General features: G+C 42.3%; 1 protein-coding gene across 1 annotated transcript in view; it reads left to right on the forward strand.

The window, feature by feature from the left end:
• The window catches only part of dok6 (docking protein 6), an 89,058-nt gene that overhangs the window by 54,981 nt on the left and 16,150 nt on the right, over window positions 1-17,927 (forward strand). Inside the window, exons 3-6 of the mRNA XM_021313446.2 lie at window positions 6,434-6,548; window positions 11,558-11,677; window positions 16,609-16,798; window positions 17,152-17,290. Coding sequence (XP_021169121.1) covers window positions 6,434-6,548; window positions 11,558-11,677; window positions 16,609-16,798; window positions 17,152-17,290 — 564 coding nt within the window. The remainder of the gene's footprint in view (window positions 1-6,433; window positions 6,549-11,557; window positions 11,678-16,608; window positions 16,799-17,151; window positions 17,291-17,927) is intronic.

Consider the following 17,927-nt stretch of genomic DNA (forward strand, 5'->3'; position numbering starts at 1 on the left):
GTAAAACATTCTGTAATACAAGCGTTGCAATTCATAGAAAGCCCACAAACCGCACATATGCACCGCCGCTACAGAAATGATGTAGCAGTGGCCTAAGAATAAATACTCTATCTGATGCTGCACTGTGGACTTTCTCTTTGCATTGAAGAAGGAGATCTAGACCTCAGCATACCAAATGCCTAGTAGCTGCCACTACCGTCAAAATTGTCCTGCCGTCCGTCCGTCCGTCCGTCCGTCCGTCCGTCCGTCGTCTTCCGCTTATCCGGGGTCGGGTCGCGGGGGTAGCAGCTTCAGTAGGGAGGCCCAGACGTCCCTCTCCCCAGCCACTTGGGCCAGCTCCTCAGGAGGAATCCCAAGGCGTTCCCAGGCCAGCCGGGAGACATAGTCCCTCCAGCGTGTCCTGGGTCTTCCCCTGGGTCTCCTCCCGGTGGGACGTGCCCGGAACACCTCTCCAGGGAGGCGTCCAGGAGGCATCCTGACCAGATGCCCGAGCCACCTCAACTGGCTCCTCTCGACGTGGAGGAGCAGCGGCTCTACTCTGAGTCCTCCCCGGATGACTGAGCTCCTCACCCTATCTCTAAGGGAGAGCCCAGACACACTACGGAGAAAACTCATTTCAGCCGCTTGTATCCGGGATCTCGTTCTTTCGGTCACGACCCAAAGCTCGTGACCATAGATGAGGGTAGGAACGTAGATCGACCGGTAAATCGAGAGCTTCGCCTTTTGGCTCAGCTCTCTCTTCACCACAACGGATCGGTACAGCGCCCGCTTCACAGCAGACGCTGCACCAATCCGCCTGTCGATCTCCCGCTCCATCTTCCCCTCATTCGTGAACAAGACCCCAAGATACTTGAACTCCTCCACTAGGGGCAGGACATCCTCCCCAACCCGGAGAAGGCACTCTACCCTTTTCCGGTTCAAGACCATGGTCTCGGATTTGGAGGCACTGATTTTCATCCCGGCCGCTTCGCACTCGGCTGCGAACCGCTCCAGTGAGAGCTGTAGATCACACCCTGATGAAGCCAATAGGACCACGTCATCCGCGAATAGCAGAGACGCAATCCTAAGGCCACCAAAGCGGATCCCCTCAACACCTTGGCTGCGCCTAGAAATTCTGTCCATAAAAGTTATGAACAGAATCGGTGACAAAGGGCAGCCTTGGCGGAGTCCAACTCTCACCGGAAACGAGTCCGACTTACTGCCGGCAATGCGGACCAGACTCTGACACCGGTCGTACAGAGACCTGACAGCCCTTATTAAAGGGTCCGGTACTCCATACTCCCGGAGTACCCCCCACAGGATCCCCCGGGGGACACGGTCGAATGCCTTCTCCAGATCCACAAAGCACATGTAGACTGGTTGGGCAAACTCCCATGCCCCCTCAAGAATCCTGCTGAGGGTGTAGAGCTGGTCCAGTGTTCCACGGCCAGGACGAAAACCACACTGCTCTTCCTGAATCCGAGATTCGACTATCCGACGGACCCTCCTTTCCAGAACCCCTGAATAGACCTTACCAGGGAGGCTTAAGAGTGTGATTCCTCTGTAGTTGGAACACACCCTCCGGTCCCCCTTTTTAAATAGGGGGACCACCACCCCAGTCTGCCAATCCAGGGGAACTGCCCCCGATGTCCACGCAATGTTGCAGAGCCGCGTTAACCAACACAGCCCCACAACATCCAGAGCCTTAAGGTACTCAGGGCGAATCTCATCCACCCCCGGAGCCTTGCCACCGAGGAGCTTTTTAACAACCTCGGCAACCTCAGCACCAGAGATGGGAGAACCCGACCCAGAGTCCTCAGGCTCTGCTTCCTCAATGGAAGACGTGTTGGTGGGATTAAGGAGGTCTTCGAAGTATTCCGCCCACCGACGCACGACGTCCCGAGTCGAGGTCAGCAGCACACCACCCCCACTGTAAACAGTGTTGGTACTGCACTGCTTCCCCCTCCTGAGACGCCGGATGGTGGACCAGAATCGCTTCGAAGCCGTACGGAAGTCTTTCTCCATGGCCTCTCCGAACTCTTCCCACGCCCGAGTTTTTGCCTCGGCGACCAGCCGAGCCGCCTGCCGCTTCGACTGCCGGTACACATCAGCTGCTTCCGGAGTCCCACAGGCCAAAAAAGCCTGGTAGGACTCCTTCTTCAGCTTGACGGCTTCCCTCACCGCTGGTGTCCACCAGCGGGTTCGAGGGTTGCCGCCACGACATGCACCGACAACCTTGCGGCCACAGCTCCGACTAGCCGCCTCAGCAATAGAGGCGTGGAACATGGTCCATTCAGACTCAATGTCCCCCGCCTCCCTCGGGACGTGTTTAAAGTTCTCCCGGAGGTGGGAGTTAAAGCTCCGCCTCACAGGGGACTCCGCCAGACGTTCCCAGCAAACCCTCACAGTGCGTTTGGGCCTGCCCGGTCGGACCGGCTTCCTCCCCCGCCATCGGAGCCAACTCACCACCAGGTAGTGGTCGGTGGAGAGCTCCGCCCCTCTCTTCACCCGAGTGTCCAAGACATGCGGCCGCAGGTCAGATGAAACGACAACAAAGTCGATCATTGAACTGCGACCTAGGGTGTCCTGGTGCCAAGAGCACATATGGACACCCTTATGCTTGTCCTGCCTTCTGTGTAAATTAGCCAATATTTATTTTAGCACTCGAGGGCACTCAAATGAGGATATAAAGCTTTTAACTTTCAGACCGAAATGGTCAGGCTGTCATTAAGGATGGGGAAAGGAAAACAAAGAAGAAGAAAACAAGGTGGCCAAAAACAACTTACTTCTTATGCACCAGTACCCCTGATCCTAATTCAAACTCAATATAATGTGACATGATAGCATAATTAATGAAATGCATACTTCACATATGTAATAGAAGTTGATTTTTTACCAAATTTTCTTAATTTTTAAATGTTTACAACCACGATAAGTGTTTTGTTTTAAATGAAAACATACAAGGCAAGTTAGGATACATTATGACAACAGCTTTAGAGACATAGCTATTAGGAGTGTGTATTTGTGGCTTTTGAAGGCTTGTGTTCAAGTTTATTATTTTCCTTTTTAGTTCCTCTTATCTGTTTCTTTGTCTGTGAAGTCAATGAAAAGCAGCTAATTCCATATGTAATTCTATCTATATGTAACTCTACAAACTCAATGTAGCTTTATCACCAGTAACAAAAAATATTTAACAAACGGCAATAATCAAATACCCAATCATAAACAATCCCACAACTTTTAAACTAATTATTGAATAATTGGTGCTTTTTTAACTTGCAGGCAATGCTCTAGAGCTGGGGTGTCCAAACCATTTGTCACATGGGCCAGTATTGTCAAGTCAAAAGCATTCGAGGGGCAAGAAACATAGTTCATAAAAATGAATTACCTTTTAAATTGTAATGGAATTTTTTTTCACTTGCTCCACAAAATATGGCCATGCAATATTTTAATTAAACAAATTGGTCATCATTAAATGATGACCAATTTTCTCAAACGAAAAAAAATGTTTGTCTGTTCTCTGCATTAAAAACAGGATTTGGGTCACCCTTTAATTTTAAACACTTGCTGTATTTAGCCATTAGTTAAAAGCAGATTTTTGTGCACCAAAGCCTACTTTTGAGTATCGATGGGGTCCCATTTGCTATGAAACTAAATAGAATGCAAAAAGTGTGGTAATTAAAAAAGAATACTTTGTGTTGTACCTAACATTCTCTATTACAAGAAGATTTTAATTTGTCTGTAATAATTTCACTCTAATTAAAAATAAAAATCCATCTGCATCAACTAGCCCTGCTTGTGGACCAAATCATTTTTGAATTGCAGTTGGGGGCCGCAAAAAATCAGTCCAGGGGCCACAAATGGGGCCCTGGCCCCACTATGGACACCTTTGTCACCCTTATATATATATATATATATATATATATATATATATATATATATATATATATATATATATATATATATATATATATATACATACATATATATATGATAGATGGATAGATTTAAAAAAGGCTGGCGAAAGATGTTATTTTCTAGGCTTTTTTTAATGTTAGAAATAAAAGGTGCCTGCAGATCCTGGGATCTGGCCCTGTTGTTTTTTTTCACACAGCTGACATTGAAATCCCACAGCCCAAAAACACCCAGTAGGATGCTGCTGCGCAACATTAATCATTCTGGAGGTTATCCAAGAGACATGGTAACCCTGGACAGGTCACTGGTCCATCACAGGGCCAACACAGTCACTGGAGACATTCTGAAACTCACTTGTAAGGTGAGTTCAGAAATGCCAATTCACCTGACATGTATGGAAAACCCACACAGCCACAAAAACACAATGCAAACTCTATAGTCACGATTAAAATCAAAGCAAGAATGTCAGAGTTTGACAGTTGTGTACTGATTATTGATAAAGAGTTTCCAAAATATCAGTTGCTTGTATTCTTAAATTTTTTGTGAGATAGTTATTGAAAGGGATTGCCAAAGCTTGCTCTGAAGTAGGAATAAGACCCTTACATGTACAACAATTGCCAATAAAAGCCCTTGTGAGCAACTATTTAACTGCATAGTCACTAAATACTAAGAATAATACACTTATGTGTTGTACAAGATTTCTGCCCTTGAAACCACAAGGAAATCATTGAAACACAGGAAACAGATTGCTGAAGAACAGGAGCTAGAGGAAGAAATACAGGAAATATTTTCTCAGATGTTTGACTTGTTAAACATCCTCTGCTACTGTTGAACGGTTTGTTTTATTCTTCATACTTTGGACGGCAATTGACCTGACTAAGTAAAACACAAAGGGCCTTATTTGGTCTTTATCACAATGCATAAGGAGTTTGGATTGAGAAAAGTTTTGAAACAGTTTTAGATCTCAAGATGATACCAATACCTTTGTTTAAAAAAAAAACACCCTGGGTCACCCAACTGTATGTTTTAACCACAGTATTAACGGATAAATCAGAAACCACCAAGTCTCAATGCTGCCATGAACTTGAAACTGCTTGTGCATTAGCTTCACTTTCCCCCTTCTCTAGGTCTTACATCATCAACTATAGTAAACAAGGATAAAGCTCAAACCAACACCTTCAACCTCAATGAAAATTTGCTGCTGTTCATATGGAAAATTCAACCGACTTCTGAAGAAAGTATTTCTGTTCAGATGAGACTAAGGAGCTTTTGGGCTACGGTGACAAGAAGTATGCTCAGAGGAGTCAATGTGGAGCATTAAAACAAAGAACACTGTAACAACTGTCAAACACAATGGAGGCAGTATTATGCTATGGGGCATTTTCACTGCATAGAATATATTGCCTAATGAAGGAGGGTTAGCCTCGAAATTATTCACCTTCACATCAAATCCACGGCTGTGCATTTGAAATTTAAACACAATCAAGTGTGGAAACTGGGCACTGATGCCAAACACACCTCCAGACTTATGGATCAGTGAAAATCCACAATAACTTCAAACTAATGCACCACATTCTTGTTTTTGAAATTCATCGGAGCTGTTGTATCACTATTTAACCGCAAGAAAAAAAATAAAAGTAAATAAATAAAACACAGTTCATATAAGTCCTCAGAATCACAAACCATGTTTCTAGTCGGAGCAGTTTATGCTGAGTACATGTGGATGGGACAGAGCAGACAGAGGCATAGCTTCAGGTGCAAAATATAAACCTGAGAGACTTGTGGAAATCCCTCAGCTGGACCTGAATGTTGAGCACAAGTTACCTACAGCTTGACTGTAGAGAGAAATTCATTACATGTCACCCCATCGAACAAAGAAATCTGTAGTCCAAATATGGTGTGTGTGCAGTAGGGTCTTTAACCTTTAACAGTCAAGCTTTACTGTATGGGCAATGAGCCCAGCTAATTCATTTGTAACAGTTTGGCAAGGGGCCTATAGTTAGCACACAATAGACTACATTAATGTAATGGGCCTTATCTGCTGGAGAGAGTGAATAGCAGGAAGGCTGTTGAATAAAATGGCCAGTGAACGCTGGTGATATTCAATAAAATGTTATCTTCTCTTTTTTTTTCTTTCGCTCTAAGCCACCTGGTAAAGTGATTTAGATTCTTACGGTTGCTTTCCTCTGTATTAACTGGAATAGCGTTTTCAAGGAGACGCACAACAACGCGGTGAACACGGCAAGCTTTAACTTCTGCAGCTGCAATTCAGACATTATACGGTAGAGAAGATGTCGGGCTTGTGTGATTTCTTCCTGTTTAAACGAGCTTTTTTTTTGGAGCCTCCGCAGCTTGTTTACTATGATCTGTTGTTTAGTTTCACCTCCTATGTCTAAGTTTACAACTCTACATCATCGTCACTAAGTACCGCTGCACTTTCAGCAAAGCTGCGGAGGATACCAATTAAGTCGTGCTGTTATGGCTGCAGTGTTCATTCATGTGCTGCTGCTGCTGCTTCTGCTCTCTCTGACTTTTGTAGATCACCGAGCTCCATAACATCAAGAACGTGACGCGGATGCCACGGGAGACGAAGAAGCATGCCGTCGCGATCATCTTTTGTGATGACACCTCCAAGACGTTTGCCTGTGAATCAGGTGAGTGACTTTTTTATTCATGCAAAATCTAATTAGTCTCTTTCAATCACAACAGGAGGGAAGCAGGGGAGAAACAGATTTTGTTTTTTCTGCTGGAGATGTGTTCTGTTGTGATGATGGGGTTTAAAAAAAATAAAAAAATAAATGTGGAAGAAGAATGAAGCGCGTCGGGTCAGGATAGACAGAGAAACAGAAGTGATGGAGGCTGGAGAGAATCAGAGTTTAGCCGAGTGATGCTCATTTGCTGCTATATTAAGAGGTAGGAGGATGGGTTGCGAGGTATTGATTTTCATTGTGCAGGTATAAAAAACAATATTGGGCATATTTTGTGGTGTTTTTCAACCCAATTATCTGCTGTAACAATACAGATCAACTCTAATATGTGGGTAGAAAGCCATAGAAACGCCAGACCTTCTAATGCAAGCTGAGATGCATCTTTCTTTCTTTAAGTAATCAGTTTGATGGCATTTCAGTTCCATTGAAGGTACAAATCTTACCTCTGTTGTTCTTTAACAGTCACATTGGTATTCAGGCATTTATACTTTTCGAATTAGATGGGTCTTCACTTATTGTGTTTCCGTAGCTTTGTCAAATGCAAAGAATAAATTCAAACCCTGACTTGAGAGCACTTTGAATCGTCTTGTTACTGAAAAGTGCTATATAAATAACCTTGCCTTGCATAACACTCCCAACTCTATTTCTCTCTGGTTTTAATATTTTTTTTTTTCTCACATGCAACACACCTGAATCAAGTGAATTGCTCATTACCAGGGTCCTTCAGAGCCTGTCGACATGCTGAGGTTTAAATTCAGCTATTCAAATCAGCGGTGTTGGAGCAAAGGCACATGCCAGACTTTGGCCCTCGAGGACTGGAGTTGGGAAATGGACACCCCTGATTTAAGGGCATATGGACCTTATGTGTGAATGCAGTGTTGCCTTTCTCACACTAATCCCACCATTCAATTTGGAAATGTTTTTTTTTTTTTTGTGTTGCCTGCTCACAAAACATTTCTCTCTTTATTATTTCACATCATCTCATTTAGTTGCTCCGAGCAGCTGGAAGACGCATATCCAAACAAAATGTCTGAGGATGTGTTTAGTATTATATCTAAAATGGAACATGGAATCTTGTGTACAGTAGCGTTTTTCACTGCAAATCGTTACTTTTGTACAAGTCTGTTAAGTGTAAGTCTGCCTCTCGAGTAAACTGTTTTCATTGCTCTCATAAGGTGAAATTGATCCCTCTAAAGGGCATCGTTAACAGAGGTTAGCACCTATAGTACTTACAAGTCCAATAACAACATTGCCAGGTCTGCATCAGTTTTGCATGCTTGTTGTTGCTTGAGGTCCTGCCACGGATTGAACACTCCTCCGTGAGCACCGTCCCAATCTGATTCTTGTTTTGTTCTCCTTCTGTCTTCGTAACAAAGGTTTTCATTGCCTTTTTTCTTTTTACTAGCCCGGCCGTGTCGAAAATAAAAAAAACTGTTGTATAATCACGTGACGTAATGCGTGTGGCTATTGATCGATGTCGCCAGATTTTGTGAGAGAAACAACCAGATCCATGAGAACCAGCCCAGAAGAACGCAACAAGCAAACCCACCACTCTGTAATACAGCATCCATTTCTATACTGTATAAATGTATGTATATAGTGAGGCATGCTGATCCGACAGTTTTGGTCAGTTGTTACGGTTCAAACTCTTTGGGACTTATTTTCTAAGTTTGTACATTCAAGTGAGTATCTGCAACTTTATTTTCCCAAGTCTTGAAAAATCTCTTTAGTTCATGCACTGATGCTTGTTTATGTGCAAGCTTATTTGTAGATGTCTTATCACTTGGTTTGCAACACTGCCTCTGAACGAGAGTTAAATGAACTAAAGGAGAATGGAATAGATAGATAGATAAAACACAGAACAAATATATAAATGTAACAGTTTTTTTTTGCTCCCATTTTTCATGAGCTGAACTAACAGATCTAAAACATTTTCTATATACACAAAACAACCATTTCTCTTAAATATTGTTCACAAATCTCTATGCGAAGGAGATGTGTTGCTCTGCTTGAGGCAAATGATGGTCACACCAGATACCCCCCCCCACACACACACACGCACGCACACACACACACACACACACACACACACACACACACACACACACACACACACACACACACACACACACACAATAAAGCCAAACAGCAGATTTTAGTGTTCTTTTATTGTGGCCTGCCTAAGACACACCTGGGCAATAATCATGCTGTCTAATCAGCATCTTCATGTGCCACACCTGCAGTGGGATGGATTCTCTATGCAAGGGAGAAGCGCTCACTATCACAGATTTAGACAGATTTGTGAACAATATTTGAGAGAAATTGCCCTTTTGTGTATATGGAAAATATTTTAGATCTTTGTACAGCTCATGAAAAATATACCATACCATACCATTGTTATTTATAAAGCGCTTAAAAACAGCTGAAACAATGTGCTGTATGTCGTTAGAAGTTAAAACACATCCATTAAAAAAACTAAGATACAAAGATAATGCATTAAAACACTTAAAAAGAAACAATGAAACCAATTTAAAATGAAAACTAAGTCTCTCTAGTGGAAAAAAACAAAGAATAATAATGGGTTTTAAGGCGAGTTTTAAAGGTGGGCATTGAAGGAGCCTGTCTTATGTGCAGGGGCAGGTTATTCCACAATTGAGGACAAACAATAAAAAAGGCCCGGCCCCCTCTGAATTCCCTCTTATATATATGTATTATAAACTTCCACTATGCAACTTTAATTTTTCTAAAGTTCTGTCTCTGTGAAAAGCATAGGAAATACTAACTTTAAAGACCTGTGTATGCAGTTTGTGCATCATCTGACTTCACTTTTAAACACATAAACTAAAATAGGCCAACTCTTCTTATCTCAGTACAACTTTCACACTGGAAATTGCTCTAAATTTTCTTAGCACAACCGATTGGCGCTTGAGTTTGATGCATTCATCGATTCATAAAAGATCTGTAAGGCCAGTTTAACCAAAAATCAGAAATATGTTTTTATCTCCCCATCTTTTATGTATTATTTAAGCAAAGCAGTAGAACTGAGTTGCACGAGAACTTAGAACATCAGGCGGTGTGTCAATATGAAGATGGAAACTGTCAACCAGTGTGCTGTCATTTAAATATGTCATTCAAATACATACGTACAAAATCTAAAGTTTTTAAAGTATTTAAAATGTTCCTTTAGAAAATGGGTGTTTAGCAGTTATAAAGATCCCCTATTATGTCACTTTTGAAACACAAAACTTTTGTAGCATCCTCCCAAGCAGCGTGCTGTCAATGAAGCACGAAGTGGGCTTAAAAATAAAATAATAGTGCATCTTTGACAGCTCAGGGTGCAACTGTCAAATATGCACATAAAGAAAGATGAGAGTGTGACCTTGAGTTATGACTACCATTGAGAATGTCAGCTCTTGAAATTCCACCGAGGAGTTGCCTCTGACAGATATGAATACGAGTAGATATACATATTGTATTTCTCCGTATAATGACGGCTGCTGCTGAAACAGTAAAGAGTGCCTGCCGATTTGATTCCCGCGTACCTCGCTCAAGCTTTCTGTGTGTTTGTACACACTCATTAATACAAAAAGGGCCGCGCCGTTTATCCTCCTTCCGTCACCTACACGTCCGCGCATAGGAACGTCTTCCTGCCGCATCTCTCGTGGTGTTGCCTCGATGCTGCTGTGCTGGAGAAGAGTTTGTTTGGCCGATTTTCCACTCAGTGGCCTTAAAAAGTGTGGGAGTTTAGAAACACTTAAAGGCCAGCGAGGGGAATTAATGAAGGCGTGAGGAAAGAGCTGAATTGCTGGAGCTGCTGGGTTTCTGCTTTCTCAAACGTGCGCGCCCGGATGTGTGTGTGTGTTGTGTGTGTGTGTGTGTGTGTTTTATGATAGCGTTCGTCAGATAGCAGCAGACCTTTCCTAAACCCTTCAGTCCAATCAGCATTTTTTCCAGTTGACCTGACAAACAGGTTGTTGCATAATGTTGGCTTTTACCGCAAATACTCTCCAGTGATTGAATACCTCTCACACCCGCTGCTTAAGCTTTTGAAGAGTGTTGGTTAGCAGAAATAGAAACAAGTTAGTACTCTATAATTGAATCAGTGGTCCTTCTTTTTTTTTTTTTTTTACATGGGTTGCCGTAGTTACAGTGCCTCACAAATGTATTTGTGTCTCTTGGACTTTCCTCCCATTTTGTCCCATTTTATCTCCAGACTTATTGGGATTTTATATGACAGGCCAATACAAAGTAGCTTATAATGATGATGTGAGAGATATTTGTTATTCCGTCCCCTGCGCCAATTCTTTCTAGGTCCAACTTTTGCTGTAGTCACAGCTTCGGGTGCTTTTGTGTGTCTCTACTGACCTTGCTCAGGAAAGGTGCTTTTTAGGAATTTTGTACCCTGTCTAATTGGACTGCGCAATTAATAGTTGTCTTGTCATCAGAATCTGCCACCTGAGCTTTGGATCTCTGTAGCTCCTCCAGAGTCACGGTGAACCTCTTGGCTCATTCTCTGATTAATAATGTAAATGCTTGGTCTGTTAGTTTAGGTGGATGGCGGTATCTTGGTAGGTAGAACTGTGCCATTCTTTCACCCTTTTCTGACGATGGACTGAACAGAGCTCTGTAAGAAGTCCGAAGCTTAGGACGTGGTTTTATTACGGCTACCTAACTTCGTTTTTTTAACTCTCTGACACTTTATTCATGACCTGTTGGCTGTGTTCATTTTCATGCTTCTGCTTCGTTCTCTAAAAAATGCAACCCTAACCTTAACTAAGATTTTAGTTGGGGAAATCTGATAGCTGTTTCTGTTTTTTCTTACATGCAATATTTTACTATGAAAATCCCTAAAAGGATTCATGTTTGTGTGAAAGCACCCTGAGGGCAGAGGTTGATTTCTCTTAATGTATGCAGTCTAATATTTGACCGCACTGACCCTTCACTGCTGTGTGCAGAGCTGGACGCTGAGGAATGGTGCAAGCTGCTGTGCGTGGAGTGCCTGGGTACCCGTCTCAACGACATCAGCCTGGGAGAGCCGGACCTGTTAGCAGCAGGAGTGCAGCGGGAGCAGAACGGTGAGTGCCCAATTAGTCCCTACCAACACACACACACACAGCTATTTGGGGTCAATCCCTCTCAATCAGCCCTCCTCTAAGCACTTATCTGCTGTGTATGGGGACTGTTTGCGTTAAAGCAGCCGAGAGTTCGGCAGGTCAGGGGAGTGGAAGAGACTATGTCCAATTAGGCTCTGCTAATAAGGGCCATTTTTGTCAATATTTGATTTCAGGTCCCCTGTATGAGCTCACTATCCTTCCTCTTTGGGCTTCAGAGGTTTGTTTTGATGTGTGCTGTTAAAGGAAACCTGTGCGCGAAGGTACAGGTCGCAGGCTCTGGCAGGGGCTGTGTTCCAGGCCTAATGAGAAGTGCTGTGCGTTACTGGCCTCCCTCGTAATGAAGCTTGTCATGGAGATGGATGAGATTATGGCTCCTAAAGCCATGCAAAATAAATGTGCCTCTCCAAATATTCTATTCTCAGGAAATGGAAATTAAAAAAAAGAAGAAGAGGTGCTATCACAGAGTGGCTCATTCGCTGTGTATAATTTGTAAAGTTGTGGAGGAAATTGAAAAGGCAACAGTCCAAACGGAGCAGTTTAGAGCTTTAAAAGAGCGAGTAATTGAAAAAGAAAAACTAGCTCTCATTTTGATGTATTTCATTTCCCTGCAGCAATGAAGGGAATCTGTGCTCTCAACTAGACCTGGCTTCTTTTATGTAAGATATCAGAGAGCAAGGTTTTGACACAATCCCTCTTTGGTTTATTCAAGTAAAGCTTTCAGCAGCGTATGATAGAGGCACGCTGAACCAGCACGTTTCTACCTCCACTTTGACTGAATGATGGTGCAAAAAGTTCAGCTTGAGCTTTTGTTGCTTCCGGAACAGCAGGGGGCAGTAATTAGATCAAAGATATGTCGCAGGGAATAAAAAGTCATGGAGATCTACAAATACATCTGGATTTCTATTTGGTCTGGAAAAGTATGGAGTTTGATTTAAGTGTGTTTTAGGTCTGGATCAGAGTGAAAACAAAGTGTGGGACAAATATTTTTTTGTCCAGCCTTTATTCCCTGTCACTCTATTTGAAATTCATTCCTTCCTTCCTTCCTTCCTTCCTTCCTTCCTTCCTTCCTTCCTTCCTTCCTTCCTTCCTTCCTTCCTTCCTTCCTTCCTTCCTTCCTTCCTTCCTTCCTTCCTTCCTTCCTTCCTTCCTTCCTTCCTTCCTTCCTTCCTTCCTTTCTTTCTTTCTTTCTTTCCTGGTGTCCTTGTTACCCTCTCTGTGTTTGCTCCCTTCAGTTTTCTTTCCTTCCCTGCAACTACTTTTTTCTTTGTGTATCCTTTCCTCTTTATATGCTTCCTTCTGTCCATCCTTCCATTTGTTTTGCCTTCCTTTCTTTTGCACTTTCTTCCTTCCTTGTTCCCTGCATTCCTTCCTCTGTTCTCGGGTGGACTGTTTTTTTTTCTACCATTTGTAGCGCTGGCTGTGTCATTATGATGTGACAAAGCTACAACACTGTGAGCCAGAGAAGCAAGAAACCCCATTTGAGAAATGTATCCTATAACATTAGCCTTTCCCCAGAAACTTGTGAAAAATTCTGCTCCTGAAAGTGGCTTAAAATTATTTATTTAGGCAGTTAATTCAAAACTTTCTTTTTAGGTCATCCTCTACCGGCTCCTCCATCATAGGAAAGTGTGTATTTAAAGAACTTTGCCTTGGAAACAGGGATTTAAATAACTGGCTGAAGCTCATCATCAGTAAACGCTATGGAGCTTGGAATATATAATAATACAACAGGAAGGGGGTGAAACAACCTCGGCGTAAAAGCAATCAGGTCACAGGCCAGAGCTGAAAAACACCAGTTTAACTTGCTACTGAAACCAGATATTTAAGAAAAACAGATATACACACGCAAAGGCAAAATGCTGCAAGTAGCAAAAACCGCTGGAAGTTAAGAAAAGCTGCAAACTAGGCCTGCATAACGGAGGTGCTCCAGACCACTAGGGGGAGTCGACCACCAACCAGTTTATATGGGTCTACGGACCTCAGACTCAGTCAGCGCACTCTGGTTTCAAACATATTAGTTAGTTTGAGCGTCTGCTGGCGGGACAGACAGCAAAAAACAGCTCATTTCTCTTTTTCCCTTGCAATTATTGAGCAATAAGGTGCTCTGGTTGCTTCACTGACTGCATTTTATTAAAGTATTAAAGTGTTACAATTGTTAACATTTTGGAAACATTTTATTCCTGACACATTGTAGAATACATTTGCGCTACAGATCATATTTGATAAAATAGGTGTTTATGCAATACACCGATCAATACAGAATGTCTACGGTGGTTTAGAATAAAGTTTTGCACGTAAAGCAAACCAAACATGAGTAATATTACAAGTTTTAAAGCTCTTTCAGTCGTTCTCTGCATGCTAACGTGGGAATGCTAGACCTTGTCCTCTGGCTTTGTCCTGCTGCATCTCACCTTCAGTTCTACATCCTGCAACAAAGCATAAATATAGTTTTGAGGACTTGCTCCTATTTTTCTGAAAAAATTACATGTGTAGCATTAGCCCTTTTATTTTATCCGGTATCAGATGGTATTAGTTGAATGAGCTGAATGGGAGAGCTGATCTGAATTTAAAGAAGTTAGAAATGACTTGGAGGAAAATATGGGGCTGTAGATGTTTTGACTGATGATCCGGGATTAATTATTTTCTGTGGAAGACATAATTATTGTATATTTCATTTTCTAATTTTCATGTAAACGGAGTACTACATTTATGTGTAATCCATTAGATTGTGCATAGTGTATAATAGTAGGCCATTAAAATGCTAATTTAAATAAAACCATGCTAGGTGATAAATAGGCATGTGTCAATTGTGCAAAAACAAATAACCAAACATTTTACTATACAAGGCCTTTTACTATGCAAAGCATGAACCTGAGGTGAAAAAATGAGGGCGGATTTAGAAAGCCAAAAAGATCAAATTAAAAATATTAGAAGGAGAACTTAACATATAAAGCATGTATCCAGTCCTACGAAAGAAAGTTTTGACTTTGGAAAAAAAAACTGGGTGATATGTTTTACCAAAGATCAGATGAAGGTCACTGGCATGAATAATAGAGGCATTAGATGGAGCAAACGCACATAAAAAAAACAGACAATCCCTTTTCCAGCATGCTCAACAGGCCACATGTTGACAGGACATGAGTCTTCCTCTCCATGACATCAGAAACCAGTGAAGAAGACCGCAACACATTAAGCTGGAACCAGGAATTCCAGCTTACAGGAGGAAATGGCCATCGCACCAAGCGTGAAGTTGCTACCAGGAACGGAGATGCTTTTTGGATGTGACATTGTCTGGGCATTGAGGAGAGCAGCAACACATGCATGAGTTGTTACAGGTTATGTTGGCAGGAAGAACAACAAGATGAAAGCGGTGGCTCACCATTTCAGTGGCATTTTCATTAATTGGCCAAATTACAAGCCAATCATCCTAGAAATCAACGAGAGAGCAGCTTCCATAGGATGTTTTGTGGTAAATATGACCACTGACATGGGCACGTCAAATGTAGCTATGTGGCGGGCTTTTTGAACACCCAGCAAGACCAAATAAAAAGCTGGAAAAATGTCGACAAAATGTTAAGCCATCACATGAAGCCTTCAGTCTGGTCCAGAAAACTGAGAAGCTTTTCCAAACAAGGTCCGGTGCATCCTTCAGCGAGCTCTCAAATGCCACGGATACTCTAGAGAAAGATGGAAAGCATGCTTCCTTTCATGTCAGAATGTACAAAGAAGAATAACCAGCTTTATAAAAATGCTAAATAATAATATAAAACAAATGCATTTCCTGTCATGCAGTAAATACCAACTTTGTGACGGTTATAGTGTTCAAGTGTTGTTCAAGCATCTTGATTCAGCTCTTATTTTGGGGACAGATGTAGGGTTAGGGTTACCTTGGCGATCCTGGGTAACAAACTTCAGCAGTTCATCGTGTGTTTAACTGAAAAATATGAAATAATTACTCATCTTCATAGTCACCGATTTTTTTTACTGATAATATCCCCATTTATGCTGCCATCTCTGATGGATTGTGTGTAAAATAATCTATAAATTATAAATAAATTAACTTATTGAGCAAAGGCAAAATCTCTGTTATGTGACTGACTGCAGTGACTGTCAGTGCACTGACACTTCAGAAAAGCAAACTACGATAAATTAAAGACTCAAGCAAGCTAATACTAATACAGTATACTGCTGTTCTGTAATATTGTAAACATAAAGGAAAACATAACTTTTCTTTCTTCTATCCAAGTTTTCTTTGGACATCCCGTTAATGTTTACTAAGGCCGCCGTGTCTGGTCCCATATAAATTGGTTGGTGGTCGTTTCCCCCTAGTGGTCTGGAGCACTTCTGTTACGCAGAGCTAGTTTGCAGCATGTTTGTACTTCGTGCGTCTGATTTCTGAGTTTGCAGTGTTTCTCTTTTGCTGCACTTTTCCATTGCGTGTGTTTTGTGGGTTAAGCAGTTTTTAAAAAATATTTGTGTAGTTCTTGCATTTAAGTAGTAATTTGATGTAAATTCGTGTTTTTCTTTCATAGCTCTGTTTTGATTTATTGAATGAATAAGAATAACATGATATCATGAAATAATGTAATGTAATTTTTTTTGTTTTTACCTCAATATTATTTTGATGTGAAGAAACATAATCTGTTCTCCTTGTAGTAGCAGACGTCCAGTTGTTGAAACAAAAAGACTTTTAAAACCACCACAGATGCAACAATCATACTTCAGCCAAAGCCAATTTCTATTTGCCGTGAAAGCAAATCTCTGCTTGAGTTTTTATTATGTTGTTCAAAATGTAGATTTTTTTTTTCTGTTTTCTTTTGTTTATTCTAATTGAAAAGTGAGAATCCTCTGGCTAAGTAAGAGCTCACCAAGTGCACCTCAAATTCTTTCAGAACGTTTCAACGTGTACCTCATGCCCACGCCGAACCTGGACATCTACGGGGAGTGCACCATGCAGATCACCCACGAAAACATCTATCTGTGGGACATTCACAACGCTCGCCTCAAACTCGTCATGTGGCCCCTCAGCTCCCTGCGCAGATACGGTCGGGACTCCACCTGGTTCACGTTCGAGTCCGGAAGGTGTGTGTGCGGGCGCGGACTGTGCTGTCCGTGCTCGTGTTATCGATGTACCAGCAGTGAGTAGAACAACAACATAGTTATGGAAACACAGTGACAACTTGAACAAAGGAGCTTTGAACACCCAAAACATCCTGGGATATATGCTGCTGAGGCCTTCGGGCGATAATGATGTGACAGGCACTTCTGTGAAACTCTGTCGATGTGTGTCTGTTTTTGCCTTCAGGGGGAGGGCTACCTGCATCCATGGTCCTCCCTGTATCATAAACATTCATCCATGCAAAATGAGCAATCTAAGAGTAAGCCCGATCAAAGTGTATCTCTCTCTCCTCCCTCTCTCTGTGTTCCTGGCGCAGGATGTGTGACACAGGAGAGGGTTTGTTTACGTTCCAGACCCGGGAGGGCGAGATGATCTACCAGCGGGTCCACTCGGCCACGCTGGCCATCGCCCAGCAGCATGAGAGGATGATAGAGGAGATGGAGAAGAGCTCCCAGGTATATTTATGTGTTTCGGGTTTGTTTATCTCTTATCAGCTGCTCCACACGCTATGGCTGGTTGTATTTCAGCGCGCCGCCATTTTAGGAGCAGTTATTTATCGTTTTACATTGCTTTCATCACCTCAGTCTCAAAGTGTGAGACGCACATGTTGTAGGTTTTCGTTTCAAATGGCTTGGTTCTCTGGTTGGATGATCAGAATTGGGCTTTATAGACGCGCAAAGTTAATAAGTTCAGATTTTGGGCTGAATCGTGTGTTGGACCAGGAGCTCTCAGGCACCCCAGAGTCTTGGCCTTCTCTCTCTACAGTCACTCATCCCTTCCTTCCTTCCTTCCTTCCTTCTCACCATCATCTGTATTCTTTGTTTATGCAGCCAGGCCTTGTGTCTGATGAGCCTAGACCATATGGCTATGCTGCTGGACCCCGCAATGTAGGGAACATGCCCAAAAGCAGCCACTGTTGGCTATAAGAACCGTGTACGCGTTGCACTGTCTTGGTTTCAGTATGTGTGTATTTTACACATGCTAAGATTCTTTCTGGGTTATGCCGCGCCTCGCAGAAATGTTCTTACCCCTTTCCCACATTTTGTCATGTGGAAGCCACAAAATTCATTGTGTTTTATTTGGATTTTTTTC

Source organism: Fundulus heteroclitus, chromosome 21 (assembly GCF_011125445.2).
Source record: "Fundulus heteroclitus isolate FHET01 chromosome 21, MU-UCD_Fhet_4.1, whole genome shotgun sequence".
NCBI lineage: Eukaryota > Metazoa > Chordata > Actinopteri > Cyprinodontiformes > Fundulidae > Fundulus > Fundulus heteroclitus.